The sequence below is a fragment of the Tauraco erythrolophus genome, chromosome 19 (assembly GCF_009769465.1).
Source record: "Tauraco erythrolophus isolate bTauEry1 chromosome 19, bTauEry1.pri, whole genome shotgun sequence".
In the NCBI taxonomy this organism is placed as follows: Eukaryota; Metazoa; Chordata; class Aves; order Musophagiformes; family Musophagidae; genus Tauraco; species Tauraco erythrolophus.
In genome coordinates this window covers 16,478,162-16,496,559 of record NC_141483.1, presented here as the reverse complement: position 1 = coordinate 16,496,559, position 18,398 = coordinate 16,478,162, and the positions used below count along the sequence as shown (strand labels likewise).

Genomic DNA, 18,398 nt, shown 5'->3' with positions numbered 1-18,398 from the left:
ACTCAAATTGTCTGAAATTAGAGTGAGTTAACAGTCATTTTTGCACATAGTACTCTGCAGATTTTCACAGAATGTTTCTGCTTCACTATGTGTGTCTAACAGTTTCTATTAATCTGACACATTTGCAGCATTCGAACTTGTCATACCACATTGCTCAAGTGAATCAGAAATAAGAGATGGGTGAATAGATTGCCTAACATTAAAGGACTGTCTAAATTTGATGAGTTCTGTATTACAAGGCCAAAGAGATGGAAATGCCTTTGGCAAATAATAGTTTCAGTGAACAAATGTTATTTTATATACTCAGTGCAATAAATTCTCACTTCTAGTTTCTGTATTTATAATGTTCATTTAATTTCCCCATAAGAAATGTGTAGGATTATCAGTCTCTTTTTTCTTTCTCAGCAATACTGGCTCACCATGTCCTTGGTTTTCTTTCCAACTGAGTCTTTCCTTTGAGCTGCTATTTCAGCCTTCTCTCACAAGCCTCGTATCTCTTGTCATCTTTTTCTGCCTATGTCTTGCTGATTCAGAGAAGCAGTTCTACTTGATATGCCTTAAGCAATTGTGATGGAAATGCTAAAAAAAGCATTTGTAGCCTGACAGATAGAAAATGATATAGTCAGACAATTTAGCATATCATGCTTGTACATGCATGGAGCGTAACTCAAAATCCAAAGTTATGTGAATGGATTTAGGCAGGATGGAGCTCAAGAAGTGAGAGAGAGGCAGGGATTACATGCTGCCAGCTGCAAAATTTGCATTCTTTGTCATATCACACCATAATAGTTGTGCAATTGACCACTCCCTCCATCCACACAGTGGCTATGGCCCATCCTGATAAAATTTCCAAAGGGATTCAGTCTGCCACACTTGACAATGGAACAACAGTTTTAAAACTTCACAAAGAAAGAAAAGAAATGGGTGTATTAAGGAACAGAAATTCTTATGGGGCCACATCATGCATTCTTGCATCCAATGATAAAAAATCACAAGACAAGCAAGTGTGTTTGCATCTTGTGGCTGAGGACCAACCAGTAGCTGCAAAGCTGAGGATAATATAGCATATTTGTGTTGTATGAATAAAAAGAAAACAGGTACAAAATACATACTTTTAAGCATTAGAAATAATGGTAACTGCCTCTCATGCTCATATCCTAATTTGCCTGCTTCTAACATATTCCAAAAAGGATCTGGCCAGTCAGATAGTATTTACCTTTTTTTTTTAAAAAAAAAAAAAAAAAAAGATGAAAAAGTGATTAGATTGAAGGTTACTAATCAAAGTTTCACAAGAATAGCAAGTTCACATGTATAACAGCTCACACACTGCCAGGGAGCACAAGTGTGGAACTCCACATGCCTGTACATTCCCAGGAATGTACATTCTTACAGGACAGACAGATGCTTAAGTCAAGGTTTGAGCAAATGTCAGGTGAGGATTTACTGTGACTACTCTCTGGTTTGGACCAATGCTAAATAAGACTCTAGTTCTGACCAGCAAATATGATTGCATTTGAGGACTTTAAAAAATTACATGTGTATGTTTGTGTGGATATGTAGAATGAAACAGATATATTTTTAAACTACATGCAGAGTGCCCCTACACTGCAAAGGAGAAACAATCAGCTAACCAAGTGCCCTCATAGCATCACATCAGAATTTAACTGGCTGATTTACCAAATGGGAAGTTATTTTCTAGCAATTTTGAAAGTTGCAATTTTAAAGTTCATTCTTTCCTGAGGTTTTTTCTTTAGTTTTTATCAACTGTTGTGTTGTAGGGTTTTTTACTGTTACAGTATAGGCACCCAAGCCTGATAGTTTTGATAAGGGCTTTTATCATATTAGTATTAATGGGAATACTAAAGTGTTGAAATGTGAAAATGCTACACTAATTCTTCACTTGCATAGGTCTAAAAACAGCCTTATGCTTCCCAAAAGCATTTTTTTTTGCATCATAGCATAATATGGAATGAGATTATTTTTTTCTGACCAATCATATGACAGTGTGCAAATGAACTTTTGGTTCAATCGATAAAACTACATCTTCAAAGAAAACTACTGCACTGCTAAAAATATTTTTAATAATGACCACATGTCATGGTTCAACCCCAGCCAAAACTAAGCACCATGCAGCCACTTGCTGACTGCTGCCCCCCACAATGGGATGGGGAGAATCAAAAAAAACCCCAAACCTCATAGGTTGAGATAAAGATGGTTTAATAAGATGGGGGAAAAAGGAAGAAAATAATAACAACTGCAGTAAAATAATATACAAAACAAGTGATGCACAATACAATTGTTCACCACTCACTGACCAGTGCCCAGCCCATTCCCGAATAGCGATCGTGCCGCCCCCAGCCAGCTCTGCCAGTTTATGTACTGAGCATGACGTTATATGGTCTGGAATATCCTTTTGGTCAGTTTGGGTCAGCTGTCCTGGCTGTGCTCCCTCCCATCTTCTTGTGCACCTGGTATAGCATGGAAAGCTGAAAGTCCTTGACTGCTTAGCAACAACTGAAAACATCAGTGTAAGTATTAGTATTGTTTTCATCCTAAATCTGAAAAAAATGGCACTATACCAGCTACTAAGAAGAAAATTAGCTCTATCCCAGCCGAAACCAGGACACCACAGAAGCCATATTTGTCTCTTTGATCTCCTGAAGCTTCTTCTGGTTTTAATCATTGTTCCCACATGAAGAACTGTGGCAACCTATGATAATAGAATCCCTGTTCGCATCCATAGGGAAACACAAATGTTCTCATCTGAAGAAGGTAATTTGGTGTTCTGCCCCTTCCATCCGTGGGCCCCTGCCTCTGTTACTGCTGGGGTATCTTGGCATCAGTTAAGTGGTTTCTGTCCTTTCCTCTGTGCATTACTCTCTCATTGAAGTGTTTCTGCTGTCTAATTATACCCTTTCAATCTAATTAGAGGCTGCAGCATCTGGTTAGTGCCTGTAACTGTTGCCATCTGCACCTAGATACAGTGCTTTCATTTAAGGAGGAGTGCTTAAATTGCAATCTCTAGCAAGAACTAGGAGAACAGTTTTGGTAGAACGGAAATGACCTAAAACTTTTCTTAGATGCAATCACATGCATCAAGCAACTGACAGCTAGTCATTATTGGACCTGGCACCTTTGATTCCATATCCTTATATTCTTCTTAAGCAATTTTCTGAGTCTTCTGAAAGGCTGTAAGAAAAACAAGTGACAACTGAGCAGGCGGTTATAGCATGTAAATTCAAGGAACCTTTATTTCTTGCTCCAGCCTTACAGGACATTTAAAGTTCTGGCTATCACGCCACTGTAATGAAACCCAAGATTTAAATAGCAGCCACTTTTATTTACCTTTCATTAATCTGCAGATTTTTAAAAGAAAGCGTTGCTTCTCGTTTGGCAGTAGCTGGTAGGATAATTTTTGGCCTGGGTAAGCTGGTTTCTGGTTGATAATTGTCAACCTTCAATCTCTCCGGCCAGTAGTCAGCACTGCAAGTAGCTTCCAGAACTTAAAGCAAACAATTAAAGCAAGTAACTTTATTTTTGTCACCGAAATAGTAACAAGTTTGTGGTTCTGAATTTTCAGTCTCAAAAGCTATGTACATGCCCCCAACTTAGAAGAGTACTCTAAGAAGTCATTTAAACCATCCTGAAACCTCCATCTCTTCAGTCTGCAATTTGTAATGTCACTAAATATATGTATTTGAGAAAATACAGACTTTGAAGAATGCCCAGAAGATTTACAAGATTTCCCACTTGTCAGCCAGAAAAAGAAGAGTGAGAAGTAGATAGCTGTTTTCTTTGCTTTTCATCTCATTTGTACAGAAAAGATTGCAGATTAAATTCAAATGTTTGTATTATTTCTGTCTGTGGTAACGTGGCATGAAATGAGTTTCTTAGGTAACTGGGCCTCTTGCTGTTAAGGACTTCAGAGATTAAAACAGATATTTGGAAATCCATCTTAGAAAATCACTGGAAGCCAAGGCAGACTCTGAAATGTCAATGTTTTATCATCAGTGCTGCATTCAGTGAAAAAGTTAGTGTGTTATATTCTGCACTACCTTAATTTTTCAAATGGACCTAAAGTGGCACCCATGTGGAGTGCAGGCAGCCGTGCAGTCCCGAAGTAACAAAGGCATAAATGATCATCGTAAGGTCCCTACATCGAAGGAGAAACCGAGACAGATGGAGAAAATTTCTACTACAGCTGCTGTTTGATCTTCCAAATGTTGATCTGGCTGTAATAAAATTAATTGAGAACCTGTATCACACACTGAGCATTCACACATAGCGGACAACCATCCCCAGGCTTATTTTCCGCTTTTTCTTTCTAATAGTTGCCACTCAATACATACTTATCTAGTCTCAGTATTCATCTGGAAAAAAAAGAGTTATTTTTCTGTCAACCATGGCACCTGATATGTTGAAAACAAACCAGCCCTGACAACACACTGCTGTCCATGTTTTCTCACTAAGGCTCATAAGCATTATCCTGAATGGGACCTCTTGGAATCTTTCAGCTTTTCATGACTAGAACCACTGCAATGATTCTATCTCTGATTGATTCGGTTTGCAGACATCCCCATGAAACAGTAGAAGCAGCAGAGATTAGACAGTTAAGAGTTAAATAGACATTGATTTCAGTCGTGGATTTGACTAGGTCTGCAACCCAGCTGACTAAGGTCTTAGAATATGAGGAGGCCGGAGACTTCAAGATTTGAATGGTCACAGCTTTCTCCGTCTACTATCTAAAACCCTCATGATTTAGTATAGGTTTATGGTTGACAGGATAGTTTAAACTGAGCTTCGGCTGCATGAACAGAAACCACGTGACAAATCTATCAAACACAATGGCACCCTCATGCTTTCTAGGAAGCTGTCAGCTTTAGCCTCAGCAAAGAGCCTGTTCTTCCCTTGCTGTCTTTGCTGCCCAGAGAGGACTTGGATACAGTGCAGGTTCTGTTGCAGTATACCATAGTCTTTAAGGAATAAGGCTTGCTGAAATTCATACAACTGGTATTAATTTCCTTGAGGCACTGTCCTGATGTTAGATTCCATGTGAAGGGCTTTGTAGCCTAAAGCACGTGGAAGTATCAACCAACATAAGGCAATTGGATCCAGTGAGTGCCGGAACAGTAAAGGAGAGGTGGTTGTTGTTGGTTGTGGGTTTTTTTATTATTATTTTTTATCCTCTCCCTTCTACATGATCATAATTTATCAAAGAGAAATGAGGTAATTTGAGTAAGCCCAAGAGTTTTACCAATAGTGTTCAGTCCACTCTTTTCTGACTGTTTTATTTAGATAATCTCTTCTGAATTAGTTTTATGCAGACAAATCTGGCTGACCTTTTTTAAGCTCATCTTTTCACAGAATTATTGCACCGGTGGTGCAAGACGAAAAGGACAGAGGTTCTAACCTCCTCTTCTTCAGCATCTCTTAAGAGTAATGTCTGTAAAGTGCAGCCTGCAGATTTGGAATGGAGAGGACAGTGGTCTGTCTGCAGATGAAACATTCGCTTTGCACCTTCAACACATTGGGAATATTAATATCTTAGTGAGGTCGCTAAGGTAGTGTCTTGGCTGTCATGCAGCAAAATATGGTGAAATCACTATGTGTGATAAATAGAAGAATTCAGCTCTTTACTGCCAAGATATCGAGTATGCTGAGAGACTGTATCCATGCTAATAAGAATTTTATGGAAAACTGTACAAAATATATCTCAGCAGATCTCAAAGCTGATTGTTCAAGGTAAACGAATGTAGGACTGAGGACCTGATTTTTAAATGCCAGTATTTACTTGAAAAGATTGCACTCCAATGCTATGGCAAAATTATTATTAGTCATTAACAAAATGAAAATTTCCTAGCACATTCCCTGTAACACGAAAAGGTATGTATTTCATTTGATAACAACTGCTAAATTCCATAACTTAAAGTTTTAATTTCAGTTTTTCTGGGATAAACAATTACGTGTTATCTCATTGCCTCCCCCTTCCACATCTAGGTGCTAACAAAGCCGGGGGAGCTCCACTACAACTCAGCTGGTGCATTTTTCCCAAATCTCTTGGTAGTGCAAAAGAACATAGGAGTCACTATTATATCTACCTGTTGTCTTGGGAAGAAAAAACTGCAGCTAAGAGGAGTGGACAGAGCTCTGACTCTTCTTTTTGTGCAATGTCCTTAAAGTGCTAGTGCAATGAAGCTTGAAAAAAGTCTATTTTAAATGAAAAAAAGCTGACATGAAAATGAAAGGCAGTTGCTACTGGAAATTAAAGCATGGGCCAGTCTTAGCAGATCCTCAAATCGGCTGATGTTAACTTCAGTTTAGTCTGTGTGCCAGATTACATTCAGGTATTGTAGCATTCCTTGCATTTCTGAGTAGATGTTAGTACATATTGCTTCTCATTTAGAAGTGAGAAGCAAAAAAGTAATAGCACTAAGCTGAAGTAATCATCTTTTCTGGACGTGTTTATCACTTCTCACAATTGCTTCTTTATACTGCACATTATTTTGTTTATCCAGTTTGATTATGTTTTCCTCTCTTCTCTGCCAAACTCATCAGCTTATATTTTTTATCTATGACATAGAAAAACTTATACATTAACTGCAAAGCAAGAGAGGTATTGAAGAAAGTTACAACAGTGTGGTGACTTTAAAGTGTTGTTTTTTCATGTTCATGCAAATATCTGTGGTGGCCTGAATACTGGAAACTCAGATTGCATTTCAAGTAAATGTGCGTAGCTCACCTACGTGACTAAGGCAGTCAAGTAAATTACATGAAGGAAGAATATTGACTTGAAGCTTGTTTTTGTTAAATTAGATAGCTTTCTGTCCATGAATGATAGCAGTATATATTAGTAGCTGTGCAGACACCTCTTCTGTATGCCTTCAGCAACAAAATTCCGTTTAGTAGAAATCCTAACTTGCCTAGGCATGAAAATGCACAGTGGAGGCACAAAACATCAGCTTTCATCTGCTGTGTAATAAAACTGTGAAATAATCATTATAATTGCACCATTCTGATATTTGTGGGCCCAGACTAAACTAATTACAAAGGCATGGTTTTAACAATACAGTTTCCCTTCTCCCACAGTACTTCTAAATACAAAAAAAGGTGTACTGTTAATATCAGGATTAAGCTGGGTGTGTTTTTTTTTCCTTTCCCAACTGCCGCCACACAGGTCTTTCTAGCCTTGTTTGATGAGGTACCTCTCACAAACGACACCTGAGATCAGCATACTCCACTCCAGAGCGCTCGCCCTTTCCCGCAGGGTAGTATAACATCTCTGCAGCTGTTACATGGTTCCTACAAAGAATACTATCAGATAAACCAGAAGACTGCACAGCCCACAGTTAGTAGGAAGCATTTGTGACTTTCCTCAGTAGTGCTGCTCAGTACAAAGAATTGTTTACAGCAGTGTAATGCGGCAGTTTTAATTCTGTCATGGACTGTAGTATTTTAATACTGTTTTTAAATAAATGCATAGATGATAAATGTTTCCGGGTATTAATTATAAACAGGATGGACACCTATTTATGGTACACTGATTATAATGACTATTTCTGGAAGGCAATCACAGAATCACAGAATGGTTGAGGTTGGAAGTGACCTATGGAGGTCATCTTGTTCAACTCCTCTGCTCAAGCATGTTCACCTAAGGCAGGTTGCCCAGGACCATGTCCAGATGGCTTTTTAATGTCTCCAAGGACGGAGATTCCACAGCCTCTGGGCAAATGGTTCTCGTGCTCCTCCAGTGCATAATTTAATCAGAAAAGTTTTGCGTTTTTAGTAAAGGTAAAATTGTTCATGTATATGAATATTTATTTGACCAGAAGGTGTCATTAATAAGACACAGCAAAGCCAGGCAGCATGAGATTTGTAGTTCAACTGAGAAAGGGGTAGTGTATTTAAAGAACTAGAGAAATAATTCTCGGCTTTGATTTCTAACTTGCTATTAGAAAGCTAGAAAAACAAACATAAATGGGAGAAAATATGAGCAAGGCAGAAGAATACTGACTTGTAAGTTTTAATCTGAAAGCATAAATGCTTTTGTAGCAGCAAATCACAGTATCAGGGTTATACTCTACTGAAGGAGGTCCCTTTCTAAGGCAATTCAGGCCAGAGAAGAAAACGCCTATGAATTTTTCTAAATCAGGATGTAAATGTTTGCAAGATCCTTGGCCACAAAATCATTCACTTTATAAAGTACAGATATTCACAACTTCAGTTAAACTAGTATGAGATTTTGGGTAGTATGCTGATAAGTGATAGACTGATAAGATCATCTAATTTCATTTTTGGAAAATTAACAAGTTACAGATTCATCCTAATGAGTAAAACATGGAGAAAACAGTAAAAAATGTAGTATGCATATTCAGAAAATGCATGTTAATTGTATTAACTTCACTCTTCAGACCTATCTTATACATTGTTTTGTAAAGCAATGAAGTCATAATCTCTTCAATAGATGTTTTGACTCTGAGAGAAAACTTAAATCCCAGACAGCATCTTTAGTTACGTAAACAATGCAGGAAACATGGTTTCCTGGGGATGGGGTGGAGGACAAGGGAAGAACAACCAAACACTAAACCTACATACATTTTTTCTCTTTTTTTCATTTCCGTTTCTTCCCAGAATGTTATACAGCAAATGGGGCTGACTATCGTGGCACTCAGAACCAGACCTCCCAATATGCAGGGAAACCTTGTCTTTTTTGGAATGAAACCTTTGAGCATCCTTATAATACTTTGAAATATCCCAATGGGGAGGGAGGCCTTGGAGAGCATAACTACTGCAGGTAAGAAATATCTCATTGCTACTAACATTGTCTGTATACCCAGTGTTACTTTAAACAATTGATACAAAATTAGGAAACTTCCTGTCATACAGTGAAGAATGTCAGAACCAGGGATATCTAACAGGTTTTGTTTTATCCTGTAATCAGCGCCAGTAGTAGAATAACTTTTTCAACCCAGCTGTCACCCAAAGTCCAAATTATATATCTGATCTATAATTTTGCACAACAGAAAAAAACTAGAGATTACTTAAATGAAAAGGTGAAGATAATAAAAAAATTGATCCAAGTCAAAAGTAAAGAAACACTAGTGAATGTCTGTAGGAGTCTCTGGAACATTATGGTTTTCATCCTCACTCACAAGCCTTGTTCTCTTAGACACTATATTTCTGAGCTTTTTGCTAATGAAAGTTACGGAGTCACTAAAAATTCTCAGTGAGCGTAAGCTGTTCAGTGACTTAGGGTTGTTAATTGAATTCAGAAGCTCAGCTGTCAATTGGTTACAATACCAGCTCAAACCGTGGCAGATCCACTTACATTTCCTTGCCTTATAGAGAAGTCCCTCATAACTGTGGATAGAACTCAGAACAAAACTTAAAGAAGGACTTCAGAATTTAGGAGCCAAATAAGAACTTAAATTCAGAGATGTTTAGGCTCTGCAGGCTCTTTTCAGCCTGTAACATTTAACTTCCTGATGCACAGCATCACTTCTGCCTTTGCAGGACTGATCAGCTAAGTTTTTATGCCCATCTATACGTGTTACGGAAATAGGTGGGGAATAACCTGATAGATACATTTCTTAAACAGTGATAATCATCAGCTTGTCTAGGATGCATATAAAGTTGAGCGGTGTCTCTTACTCAGTGGGTAATGGGAACAGAGATGTTTAAACCAAGAGATCAAGAATTGAGTTACCTGAGGCATAGCAAGAAAAGCTCTAATGTCTCCTTTGTGAGAAGGTTCAAACCACACCTCGATTCTCCTGGAAGATGCCTTTATTTACCAGGTTATAGGCTTTCTAGGGTAAAGCCTATACACTTACCACCTTCTTGTTGAAATAATTTCACTGTCAGCAATATAAATTGGGATGAATGAGGAAAAATTAATATGCAGGAGTTCAGCACAATTGCTATGTCACAAACATAGGGTACTGGTTCTTGATCCAAGAACTTTCCCATATTTAATCAGAAATAGACATTCAAGAAAATATGACAGAGACAGACAGACAGGTAATGGAGAGTAAGTAAGAAAGCACAGAAGAGACTTGTGACATGTAGCAGACAGATGAGCACATTGATGAAAGGAGTCAGTGGCATTTCCAGAGTATTTGATGACTCAGGAGGATATTTCTCATTGAAGGACAGGGAAGAAAACGACTTACTTGAGATCTTTTCCAGTGGCTGCAGCAGTGCTTCAAAATAACACAAGTCAATGCGTTGCACCAGTGGACTCTTTTCAGCCATAGGAGAAAGCATTGTTGCCAGGTTCTGAATTGACTCTTTTTTGAATCAGTCCAGCATCTTACAGGAGCAAAGAAAAATACACCACTTACAAGAGAAACTCCATAGAAGTTGGGCATTCTGTTTAGAAAACGACCTGGAAACCATATAAACCCATCAAGCTGTCTAGTATCAGATCAGCATGAGAGCACTGGAAGGACTGTCTTTCCATCAAGCGCATGTCACATTAACTTCACAGCCTCCCTCAGCCCAACAACAGCAGATGCATAACAATTCTCATGACATGTTGAGAGCTGTGTCTCAGTGTTCATACTAATACGGAGCTATAAAAAGATTAATGGTCACTCTCTGATGCAAACAGCAGAGTCAAGACATAATTTTGATTGTTGCTGTGTGGCAATATCCTAGACAGACTTTATCTACAGGTTCTTACTTTTGGCAGTCACCTCTGGCTAGTACTTAGGTTAGTACAAAGCAAAACATGTACAAGCTATGCAAAAATTTGCGTAACAAACAATGTTTATCCAGATACTAGAGTCTCACTTTACTTAGCAAATGAGAATTTGGTGTTACAAGGAGCAAGAAGCCTTTAATCTGGTATGTAAACCTGAGAAATGACTTGTTTATCAAATACAGCTTTTTAACCTCAATCTGCTAGGCGTTAAGATTATTTTCTTTGAGATGGAGTTTGACTGGAAGGTTAGCCATTTCCTTCCTTACGCAATATCACATGGCCTAGAAATAGTCTCACAGGTGTATGGAATGATGATCCTAACTAACAGATACTTTTAAACTTCACATTCTGTTGAAAAAAAGCTTGGAAAGTCACTGTTTTAAGAGTGTCAGAGCATATCTTTAGCATGTGAATCTTTTCGAGGCCTTAAGAGTGAAGATACCACTGTTTTAGCTCTTTCTCTGCCATCCATTGGCTTGGTGTCAGTGAACAAGTTGATCTTCCCTTCTCTGAGACAACACAGATCTCACAAGGCTTTTTTAAGGCATAATACATTGCTTTGAGGCTCAATTTTAGGGACAACATTTGAATAATCTAATTTTACACTTAAAACATTAATCAGAAGCATGTTATCTCTCCATGGGTGGTCCCTACTTGGAATGTTTTGTTTACTGCAAGACACCCTGTTGAGATGGAAATGCCTCAAAATGTTCCACGAAACTTCATTTCAGCCATGACAAAATTATGTGGACTGAAGTTTTTGGAGATTTTGAAACATGCTGAATTGTTTTCTAACTGTATGCACTTTTGAGGTTCAAGGCAAAGATTTCTAAAGACATTCATCACATTTCCCTGCAATTTCCTTGCATTTTAAGGCATTTATATGTGGAGTGCCATTACCATGATTCAATTACAGACGTCTGATTTCTGTCATGCAGGTGTAAACTCAGAATTTCCTGTAACTGTGACAACAAGGAAAATTATATTATTTTGAGTACAAGCTTTCCTTGATTTTAGTCTTCTACTTTCTTTAGCCACTGGAAGCTCTGCCATTACGCCTAAGTTCCTAGCACACTAGTCTTCGGCTTTCCTCGTCCACTACTTTTACTACTCTGTTTCAAAGCTTAACTAGCAGCATTTTAATTAGCTAAATTGAACTCAACTTATCAATTGTCTTCAGCATTCTGTTATTTGATGAAAAAACATCCCCAGCAGTTCTAAAATTCGATGCTCCATGAAGAGTTGTTAAAACACCCAAATGACAACATGCAGCTGAACTGACACTTCAGCATAGGTGGGTCTCATTAATAGAATTCATGCTGAAGTGCATGATAAAAAGATTGCAGTTAGCCCTAGTTACAAGAAAAGGTCGTATTTTAACCTGACTGTCCAAAATAACAATTTATTCTCTTAAACTGATCTTTTCAATGTGAATTGTTTTTCAAAGCGTACATAGAAAAAAACTTTAAATAACTTAAAGACTAATTAGGTGTGCATTTGTAAATGATGCTACACATCGGCAAAGAATAATGATGCTACACATCATGGACACCTAAGGAATTCTCTCATCCGTCAGTGCATCAGATTACTAGAACAGATTTATTCAGCTTTCCTGAAGGGGAAGAAAAGAGCTGTGTCTTTCCCAGAAGACTTTATCAGATAAATGTTTTTGTAATCATACATACAGAAAGTTAGAGTCTGGACTATTTTGTACCAAGGCAATAAGAGTCTAAGGAACCTGTATGCAGGATGTGGGGCTGAAAATCTTCTGTCTCGGTACTGTCCAGATATACCTCTGCACCTTTTAAACTTAAAGAAAAAGGAAGTTATGTTTTAGACATTACCAGCATTTTATGCTTGCTGTGTACTGTAATAACAAAAGTTACCTGAACTTCCTGACCACTTTTGCATTTTTCTTGCTATATATGTCCAACGAGTTAAAAATTCAATAGGTATTAGAGCAAAAAGAGTGATGACACTGAAGCTTAGTAAGATTTATTTTTATGTGTTTTTTTAAAATATTTGATGACTTTTCACTTGCTCTTTCTATTTTTCTCTTTCAGGAACCCTGATGGAGATGTCAGCCCATGGTGCTACATTGCAGAGCATGAGGATGGCATATATTGGAAATACTGTGAGATTCCATCCTGCCGAAGTAAGAGCACCATGCAATTTTTTAGGGGGATTGGTAGTTATACAACAGTGGGTAGTCATTTTCAAACAGAAACTAGGATAAGACCAGTCAGCTTATTTTCATGTGCAGACTGAGCAATATTTTAAATGGGTCTCTAGAGTTAACAGCAAATTTACTGAATCGTTCCTCCATTGCTACCCTTTTCATCTCATCTCAGAATTACTGGATTATGTTATTTACCAAAAAAAAGAGAATCACTCAAAACTTACAAAGTACTGCTAGTTTTTGAATCCATAGAAATAGGTAATTAATTTATTAAAATCTAGAGGAAAAAAATGCATAGGAAATTATTAATTATTTTTTTCAGAAGGTATATATGTGTCCATCATTTGCTTGTAAATGATGGTATTAGTTTAATGTGTTTAACACATCATACACAGAATTGCTTGGAGGAATTAAGAACAGTATGAGAGGATACAGGGAAAACGTGGCTATTAGTTAGGTATATGGGAGCTCTGGGCTAGAATTCTATTCCTTGCAGGTGCATATACTTAGCATTGCTGTGAAACCACAAACTGGACTTCGTGTGATATTCTTTTAATAGCTAATTCACAAGCTTATCACCTGAAGCTTCCTTCCAGTATTTAACATTTTTAATGTATTATATTATTTACCTTGTCTAAAATGTGGAGGTTTTTTCATGATGTGTATCAATATGTTCCAAAATTTTCATTCCTGAATGCTCCAGGATAAACTCCTAAGAATCACATTCTTTAAAATATTGCTAAATATTAGAAAGATATTCCAATTTTTCATGTTAACAAGCAACCATAACTACATACTTTATTAAATCTAATCGTTAATGCCTGTATTTGCTTTCCTAACTTCTTATGTGCAAGTACTCTCATTTCTAGGGGATATTATGTGTATACTGTTAATCATCAGGGCAGTTGTCCTTACATAGGCATAGTTTCGATTGGAAGAAGTAAATTTCTTACTTGAAGTTAAGACGACGCAACCAAACAGAGAAAAATGGATCTAAAGTGATTTTTTTACTTTGTCCAGAGTTTTCTTTTTTAACGAATGTGAGTGAGTGGTTCACATATTCAAGCTAGGCAAATAAATACATGTATGTATGTATGTAAGTCTGGTGACTTTTACCTAGATTTAAATACAGGTTAAGGAGTCTAATTTAAAAGAACACAACATCATTCAACACTCCGATACTCATTGTTCAGAGGACATCTTACTCTTATTTTTCTAATATACCAGGTCGTATTTAGGAAACATGACCCTCCTAATTAAGAAATTTATCTTGGTCTAAAATGAAAGAATTTGCATTTTTCTTTAAAGACCACAGATGTTAACAAATTCTCTGGATATGGCACCAGTAAAAAAGCTGAAAGGCAAATTCTCTCCACTCCATTTGTTCTACACAAAGGATCCTTTTAAAACCAGCCTCACTCATTTTCTCTGTGGTGGGGAGCAGAGGATTTAAACTTGGACACTTACTTGCACAGATAATCCAGACTTACATTTACAAAATGTCCTTTTGACCAGTAGCAGCTGCTTCAAGCATTGCACTGAAACTGGATACTAGAAAAAGGAATTGCAGCAATTTAGAACAAACTGTACATTGCAAGCCCATCCAAGTCTTAATACAAACCTCATGGCTTATGAAGCTGTGTAAGTAAAAAAACCCTTTTGTTCTTTACCAGATTTTCTGTTTTCAGTAAGCATGATGCTAAATTATAGGACCATCGAAACCGACTTGTGAAGTGCATAATACAAAGCTTGAGTTTTGTGATGGAGCACAAAAGCAATTATGTAAAGAAATCCTATTTGAAATTTTTAGAGAAATAAAAAAATTGTCTTGTATAAGCTTCTTCTCCATAATTATATTTACTACTAGAAAGGACAAGTATCTGAAGTACAATTTACATATAAACTGTACCCACATAATACGACTACAGTGCCAACAACATGAAGTGTCTTGATTGTCTAGAGAGATTTGCATGCAATGATTCACTCTACCAAATAATTAAGAATCTACAGTTAAGCATTTTTCATTACGATGATGATTTCACATGATGACCTGATGTGTCTCGTTCACTAATATTTGTATGTAATGCTAAATGTTTCATTCAGAAATGTGTTCTGGCATTCTGCATGTGTAAACATGCTATACAGATGAGGATGGGTGGGCATAATCACAGAAGAGAGTGGTAGTTACCCCAGTAGGAGCTTAGTCTTTCCTTTTCTTCCTCTTGTCTTCTTAATGGCTTGTCTGCTAAGCAGACTGGAATGGACATAAACAAAATGAAAGGCAAGAAGGCAGCACTGAGTTCTGAGAGAACATGTGTGTCTCACATGGAGAATTCAGAACTGAATGCTTTAGATTTTTTTTTGCAATGTTGCAGCTATTCCTGACTTTTTTTGTCTCTTTGATAATAAGGTTAGGTTGAAATTCAAAGGAAATAACTTACTCTCCCAAAAGGTAAAAGAAAGAAAGGCTTGCTGTCCCACTTAGTTGCATCTCCATGTTTATGGCCTGCATGAGTCTCTTACCATAAACAGATTTCATTAGTGGAATCGTATTTCCTGTGTGCATGTATGTCATGTAATAAATTTATTTATTACTGAAATATTGATGATATGTTAAATGGCAGAGCTAGGTAAGTTACACAGAGCTGTATTGATCACTCTGTAAGATTGACCTGTATACGTTTTAACACAAGAACAAAGAGAGTAGCTCGCGCAGTTGACACAGTATACTGGTGTATACTATGCTGCAAAAAGCTAGGAGGCTCTTGAAAGACAGCTAGATGAGTATAGCTGGAACGTGGTTTTGTGCTCAAAAGAGTCAATTCCATGTTTTGATACATGTGCCTTAACATGTAATGTGCAGAAGCTCTGGTATTTGCCAGGACCTCATTATGTCAGATGCTGCTTAAAAGAAAAATAGCATGATTGCACAAAAGAGGTGACCTTTTAAGCACAGGAGAACAAATAGACACAAATGGGTGAGGACAATGTAACAGTAAGACATCACTGATCAACATGAACAGTAATCCCAAAACATTGACTAACTATTTTTGTGGAGCTTCTTTAGTAGGCTAAACATTAAGAGCAAATTAAGGCAAAAGATTGTAATGGGAATTTTTAAAGGTCAGAGTAACCAAACAGTCACTACCTATCTAGAAATACTTTTGATTCTTCATTTCTTTATATATATATGTACATCTGTACATATATAGTTTTATACATACACATAGGGTTGTAGGATACCCTTGGTTGGAAGGGACCCTTGGCTGTCATCTAGTCCAACCTCCTGCTCAAAGCAGGGCCAGCTCTGAGATCAGACCAAGTTACTTGGTTTGTCAGATGAGAACAAGTTTATCCAGTCAGGCCATGACACCCTCCAGGGACGCAGGAGTGTACTTCCTTCTCTGGGCCCTTGTTCCCGTGCTTGACTGCCAGCAGGTGAAAAGATTTTCCTTACATCCAGTCTGAACCATCTCCTGTTTCAACTTAAGCTCCTTTCCGCTTGTCAGAATGCATCGCTGTGAAGACCCTGGCTCTGTCGTTGTGATACCTCCATGTAGGTGTTGGAAAGCTGCTTAGGGGTGCCCCCAAAGCCGTCTCTTCCACGGGCTGAACAAGCCCCAGTCCCTCAGCCTCTTCTCATGTGGCGAGTGCTCCAGCTGTCTGACCATCTTGCCTCTCTGCTGAACTCGCTTCAGTCAGTCATTGTCTTTCTTGCACTGGTGGGCCCAAAACTGGACATAGTAGTCTCAGTGTGGTCCTGACAAAAGCTGAGTAGATGAACAATCACTTCTCTTCATCTCTGACTGTGCTCATCTCAATACAAGCCTGCTGGCTGCCGTTGCTGCCTGGCACGCTCCTGTCTGTTGGGGCCTCTGGGGCCTTTTCTGCAGAGCTGTTCCACATACCTAAATGCACACTGTCTTATTTAGATTTATGTTGGGTGGCTCCCCATGCATACATCCTGATTCAGTTTAATGTAGTATGAATGAGGAGCGTGCTATTCTAATGTACGAAAAACATTGTTGAAAAAGCAGTAATTTATGATCACTGGGGATCTGATATAAAAGCAGTGTTTGCCAATTAGGTCTTCTCCAACTCAGATTACAAATGATCTCCCCTCTACTATTATGCTTATACTATGTGCACTTGATTACCCTTCAGTAGCAACTCAGTGGTGTCTCAGGTTTAAGACCAGCTCATCAGTAGCCATAGGAAAAACTGTAATCACGTACAGGAGTCAGTGTTTTTTGATTGTCCCAGTTCAGAGAGTGTTTAATCATATTTGATGTGGGACCACTAAAGTGTTTTTAGCTGAGCACATATCCTTGGGCTCCTGTAGTTTGTTGATTTGATATCAAAGTAATTTGAAGAGCTGGGCACTGGCATGGAAATTACTGTTCACTGTTGGACTAGATTGATACTCCTGTTTATTTCAAATCGCATGACATTAATTTTGTTTGCTAGATACAAGGAAGTTAAAATGACTGCTGGGACAGCTTAGGATGTACCCAAATGGTACGCTTGATTTAGTTACAAAATGGAAGAAGTAGTTTCAAATTACTCAGTCTGGTTTCTTAGCATGAAACATATTGAAGTACAATGGAGACAAGGTTGAAGGGTCTCACCAATAAAGCTACTTAAATATATATATGTAATATGTGTTTTTAGGAAATCCCAAGTCTCCTAGGAAAAGCTAGGTTGGTTTACTAGGAAGCTTTTTCAGGGCAGTGAAATCATGCACTGTACAAAAAACTGAGCTCTCTGAGAGTTATCTGCCCAGCTATACTCAGCTGGGGTGGGGCTGCAAATGGGGATTTCCAAAGGTATGTTAATTCAGGCTGTAACTTGAAGTCTCAGTACGTATATGCATGTTGCTGCAGGGAATATCAAAGCTGTAACTCCATGCAAACATTTATAGTTGAAATTATATCACTCTTAGAAAATGAAATGATTTATGAACAATATTTGAAGGACATATGGCTCTGCCTTCATCTCAGCCCATTTGATCTCTCTATTAGAAGCTTGCATTAATTCATAGATCATCATAGATTCATTCATAGATTTCTAGGTTGGAAAAGACCTTAGAGATCATCAAGTCCAACCGTCCCTAATCCCCATTAAACCATATCGCTAAGTAGATCATCCCCCCTGTTCTTAAACACATCCAGGGATGGGGACTCAACCACCTCCCTGGGCAGCCTATTCAGTGGCTGACAACCCTTTCAGAGAAGAATACTTCCTAACATCCAACCTGAATCTCCCTGACTAAGCTTATACCCATTTCCTCTTGTCCTATCGCCCATCACTAATGTAAAGAGCCCTTCCCCCACCTCCCCACCATCCCTTCTCAAGTATTTGTAGGCTGTAATCAGGTCTCCCCTCAGCCTCCTCTTCTCCAGGCTAAACAGCCCCAACTCCCTCAGCCGCTCCTCATAGTTTTATTTTCCAGCCCTTGACCAGTTTAGTTGCCCTTCTTTGGACTCGCTCCAGGAGCTCAATATCTCTCTTAAAGCG

The 18,398-nt window shown here is 38.1% G+C and overlaps 1 protein-coding gene across 1 annotated transcript in view; it reads left to right on the top strand.

The window, feature by feature from the left end:
• The window catches only part of KREMEN1 (kringle containing transmembrane protein 1), a 31,065-nt gene that overhangs the window by 1,976 nt on the left and 10,691 nt on the right, over positions 1 to 18,398 (top strand). Inside the window, 2 exon segments of the mRNA XM_086623591.1 lie at positions 8,629 to 8,791; positions 12,766 to 12,857. Of these exon segments, the coding sequence (XP_086479717.1) occupies positions 8,629 to 8,791; positions 12,766 to 12,857 (255 nt within the window).